Source organism: Crocuta crocuta, unplaced genomic scaffold, assembly GCF_008692635.1.
Source record: "Crocuta crocuta isolate KB4526 unplaced genomic scaffold, BGI_CrCroc_1.0 scaffold54, whole genome shotgun sequence".
NCBI lineage: Eukaryota > Metazoa > Chordata > Mammalia > Carnivora > Hyaenidae > Crocuta > Crocuta crocuta.
In genome coordinates this window covers 1452080-1456720 of record NW_027530356.1, presented here as the reverse complement: position 1 = coordinate 1456720, position 4641 = coordinate 1452080, and the positions used below count along the sequence as shown (strand labels likewise).

The 4641-nt window shown below is 56.3% G+C and overlaps 1 protein-coding gene across 1 annotated transcript in view; it reads left to right on the top strand.

Moving 5' to 3' along the window:
• The window catches only part of ZIC4 (Zic family zinc finger 4), an 11426-nt gene that overhangs the window by 4221 nt on the left and 2564 nt on the right, over positions 1-4641 (top strand). The window contains exon 2 of the mRNA XM_077765918.1: positions 1917-2534. Within this exon, the coding sequence (XP_077622044.1) occupies positions 1917-2534 (618 nt within the window). The remainder of the gene's footprint in view (positions 1-1916; positions 2535-4641) is intronic.

Genomic DNA, 4641 nt, shown 5'->3' with positions numbered 1-4641 from the left:
AAGTTTTTCCCCCGCCCGCCGACCCCCACCCCAAAACGGCGGAGCGGCAGCCTGGGAGGGCGTCCCGCGAAAGGAAGCTCTGGGCCCGCAGGCCCTTTCACAGCCTGGGCTGGGACCCTCGGCGTCCACTCTACTCGGAGCCCTGGGGGCTCGCCCGGATAGAGGCAGAGACTCCGGCCACTGGCAACAAGTGGAGGGAGCTGAAAGTGGAAGTGATCGCGGTCCCCTTGCCTAGAGGCTCTGTTTGGCGGCAGGGTACAGAGCTGAAGACTGCAAATTGACAGGGGGAGACCCGGGGGGTGAGGACCTGTCTCTCCTTGCCTCTGTTTCTTGGCCAGCCGGCCCGCGGGGCGAACGAGTTTGTGGCCGAGAGGATTCTCAGCCCCTCGAGAGAGAGTGCCATGGGTTCGAGGCCAACCTCTCCCAGGTCATCACTGTCTCAGGCCCACTCTGGCTCTAGTCAGGGCCGTATTCTTGGGTTTAGGGGTCTCTGAGCGCCACTTGAAAGGAGGGGCTGGCAAGGCTAAGTGGGAAGGATAGAGTGGGGAGAAGGGGAAATGGTAGGGGAATCCAAGAAAATGAGAGAGAGAAATGAGGGACACGAGAAATTTCGGCGAAAGCGAGAAAAAATAATAAAGCTCAAGGGCTGCTAGCCCAAGGGTTTCCTCCGCTCCCGGACACATAGTCGGCAGGTCCTGGATACAGGCCCCCCCTGCCTGCTCTGGCTCCGGGGACAAACCGGCCTAGCAGGCCACCACCAGGGCCCGGTGCCGCCCGGTCGGCAGGGCTGCATCTGCCCGTCTAATAACCCGAGTACTGTACGTAAGGCGCAACCCCCTCCCCAAAGTCGTGGTGAAAGAAGGCATAACCCAGCCCCTCTCACTTCCTGGAGCTGTGAGGCAGAGCGGATCTACTCAGCTTTCGAGAGAGGAAGGGGAAGGGGCTCAAGAGGAGAGAAAAGAAGCCGTGCCCGGGTCAGAGCGCATGAGCAGTAGAAGCCAGAAATGTTGGGGGTAGGGTGGGGTGCGGTGGAGAGGCCCTGGAGCAGGAGAGAGGAGAGAGAGGAGAGAGAGAGAGAGGGAGAGAGACGGAGAGAGAGAGAGAGNCGGGCCCGGCTGCGGGCCAATGGGCGACCTAGGCGATTGTTCCTCTCCGCGGGCCCGGGCCACGGCCCCGAATCTCTATTCACTTCCTCGCGCGCCCCGCTGCTACCTCTGTAGTGCACGGGATTTCAAGTAGGCATTAAAGACCGAGGGAGGAGGGAACACACCCCGAAACTTGAGGGGCAAAGAAAAAACTTTGCATTAGTTTTTTTGTGGTTGTTCTTTGCCCTCCCTGCTGTCAGGTGACTGGCGTGAGCGGCCTGACCTAGGGAGCTCTGGGGAGCCCGGGCCAGGATCCAGCAGACCGCCCTCTTTCAGCGGAGCTGGGCACTGAAATTAAAATCTATGTCTGGGGCGCTTCCCCACCACCACCACCACCTAACACATCACCGCTTCCCTCACTTCCATTACCCCGCAGAGCTGCGCGACCCCCGAGTGCTCCAGGGAATTGGCTGCCAAAGAGCTCTTGGGGCGCAAGCCGTGCCCCTCTGAAGCACAGCCCAGGGTCCCCCAGCAATCCACAGCCTCAGCACTGCGCACCTCACTGCCCCTTCCACCTGCCCCGTAGCCTCTATCCCTCTCCCGCTCATGGAGCGGCAGGGGGCTCTACCGAACTGCCGCCCAGCGGGTCCGCAGTGGAGGTGCTTGGCCTCTCGCCGTCCGCTCCGTTCGCTGCTGCCTCTGTCTGGCTCCCAGTCCCGGCGCTGACGGCAGAGGCCGTGGTGTGGCTGGGCTGGGCCTGCCCCCCGGGGCCGGGTGGCATGCTCGGCCCACGCCGCCCATTCTCACGCGCGCTATTTGTCTCCACAACAGGTAGCAGCTCCGGACACCATGGCCCCCAGCTTGCTGCCGCCTCCAGCCCCTCGGTGTTCCCGGGCCTTCAGGAGCAGCCACCGCAGGCCTCCCCCAGCGGCACTTTGAACGGACTCCTGCGTCTGGGGCTCCCTGGAGACATGTACGCGCGGCCTGAACCCTTTACGCCGGGACCGGTGGCCCGCAGCGACGCCCTGGCAGCTGCGGCGGCACTGCACGGCTATGGGGGCATGAACCTGACCGTGAACCTCACGGCGCCCCACGGTCCCGGCGCCTTCTTCCGCTACATGCGCCAGCCGATTAAACAGGAGCTCATCTGCAAGTGGCTGGCAGCCGATAGCTCCGCGCCCCCGCGTCTCTGCTCCAAAACTTTCAGCACCATGCACGAGCTGGTCACGCACGTCACCGTGGAACACGTCGGCGGCCCGGAGCAGGCCAACCACATCTGCTTCTGGGAGGAGTGTCCGCGCCAGGGCAAGCCCTTTAAAGCCAAATACAAACTTGTAAATCACATCCGCGTGCACACGGGCGAGAAGCCCTTCCCCTGTCCTTTCCCGGGGTGTGGGAAGGTCTTTGCTAGATCAGAAAATCTCAAAATACACAAAAGAACTCACACAGGTCAGTATTCGGCACTGTCTGTCTCGTGCGGACCCTCTGGGGGAGCAGGCGGCCTCTTCTGGGCCCTCGGGGCTGGATTTCCTCAAGTTCCATCTGGGTGGAGGGGAGCTATCTTGGTATTTCCATGACCCAAGTCCATAAAATATTAATTATGCCCTTCTATTAGAATCACAGAAGTTTCCAGTGGCTGTGTGTGGGGAGGATAGCAAGTGATTTCTGCTCTGTGGGAGGGGGCGAGTGTGAACATACTTGGGTCTCTGTGTGTGCAAATGTGTGTTCGCTGATCGAGCTTGATTTGCAGGTTTCAAAACAGCACTGTTCCCCAAAGTCATAAGACATAGAATCAATTTCATTTTCCTGGTCCTTTTGGAATCCTGAGGCAAGTGCTCTTCCACCGGTGGACTTAACAACCTGACTACCACCTGAAATGAGGGATCATCAGCCCCTTGGTGTCTTCTTTGGGATTTGGGGTCTCATGGGCTAACTTTGCCCAGGTTTTGGAGCCTTGGTGACCTGACACTTGGGATGTTTGACAAACCCCTTTGCTTTAGCAGAGACCAAGGAGACTCATCTGCCTTATATGTCATTTACTGAGCTGTTAAGTGAAATGGGGACATGTGTCAGCCACATCTGTTAGTTCTAGTTAACAGAAAGAAAAGAAGCCCACTCAAGAGCATGCAAAGTTGAACTCCTCCGGCCAGAAGCATCTCTAATTAATGCAATTGCAAGGAGAAAGTTTTCACACTTCCCAGAACAGCCTGTGAAGTTACATTAATTAGTTTAGCAGCCGATGTTTGTATTCTCCCTAGCTAGGGTTTTCTCGCCCAACCGCCCTGGAAGTTTAAGAAGTCAGCATCTCCTCTCCTCTATTTTGGGGGTGGGAGAGGGGGACTGCTGGGGAGAGGAGAAGATAAAATAAGTTCCAGCTTGGTGCCCCCCACCCCCATCCCCCGGCCATTCTCTTACTCTCTTGGCGCTCTACCTTACTCACCTCTCTTCTTGGTGGAAATAACAGCAAGTATTAGAATCAAAGGACTCTCCCAGGCTTGCACTGCTGGGGAAAGAAACTTGCAAATCCCATTTTCTCCCCCAAACCCTGCAATCTTGGGGAAGGTCGCTGGCCAGGACGCTGGCACAGGTGGAGTCCAGACCAAAGTCCACTCTTAGTTTCCTTTATTTCCATAGCATATCTTGAAATGTACAGTTTCCCCCAACTCTTCCCAGGATCTTCCCCACCCCCTCCGCAAGCAGTTGTTCCCCTTTCCCGCTCTACGAGTTTTATCCCAGAGGAGGGAGGAGAAGTGAGGCTTGCATCACCTCCAACAGGCCCGCTGATTTCAGGAGTTGAACGCCGGTACTGCGAAGGTAGATGCGCAATCCTGAGCCAGAGAAGGAACTCATTTTTAGTGACAGGGGTTTTTTAAACAAACAAACTTTTACTGCTCTTTGCCGGCCTACTGTTTGAAGTCCATGAAGCAGAAAATGGTTAAATTCTTAGTGCAATCGACCTACAGCAGAGACGCAAGTTCAGTGCGCCCGGGCTGGCTCAGGTTTGCATCTATTCAGGACAGAATTCTAAGTGCGTCCTTTCCACTGGCAGTCCTGACTCATTATCGCTGGAGTAAAAAAAAAAAAAAAAGAAGAAGAAGAAGAAGAAGAAAAAAAAAGAAAGAAAAGGAAAAAAGAGAGAGAGAGAGAGAGAGAAAGAAAAAAAAACTGCTGGGATTAGCCTGTTTCAGCGTCTCTCTCTAACCCCCCTCCTAAGTAATGAAAAGAGAGGGGGGGAAAAACAACAAAATGTTTCTCAAATGGCAATAGACCTCACTACAAATTATTCATGAAGACAGTTCTCGATTCAACAGGAAAATAATTGCCTTTTCAAATATTAATGGCATTTCATTTCCTCGAGTCGCGGAAGCGGCGAACAAGAGCTGATTTCTCAAGAGTGGAGATTCTCCCGGATCGGAAGCCCGGGCCTGGCTTCGGAGGCAGCCGCCCCGAGCCCAGGCCGAAGGCTTTCACTGTGTGGCGGTCACAGCAATCCCGGAACAATGGTGCCGCCGCGAGCGACGCGGGGCAGCCGCCGAGCTCCAGCCCGACCCGGCCG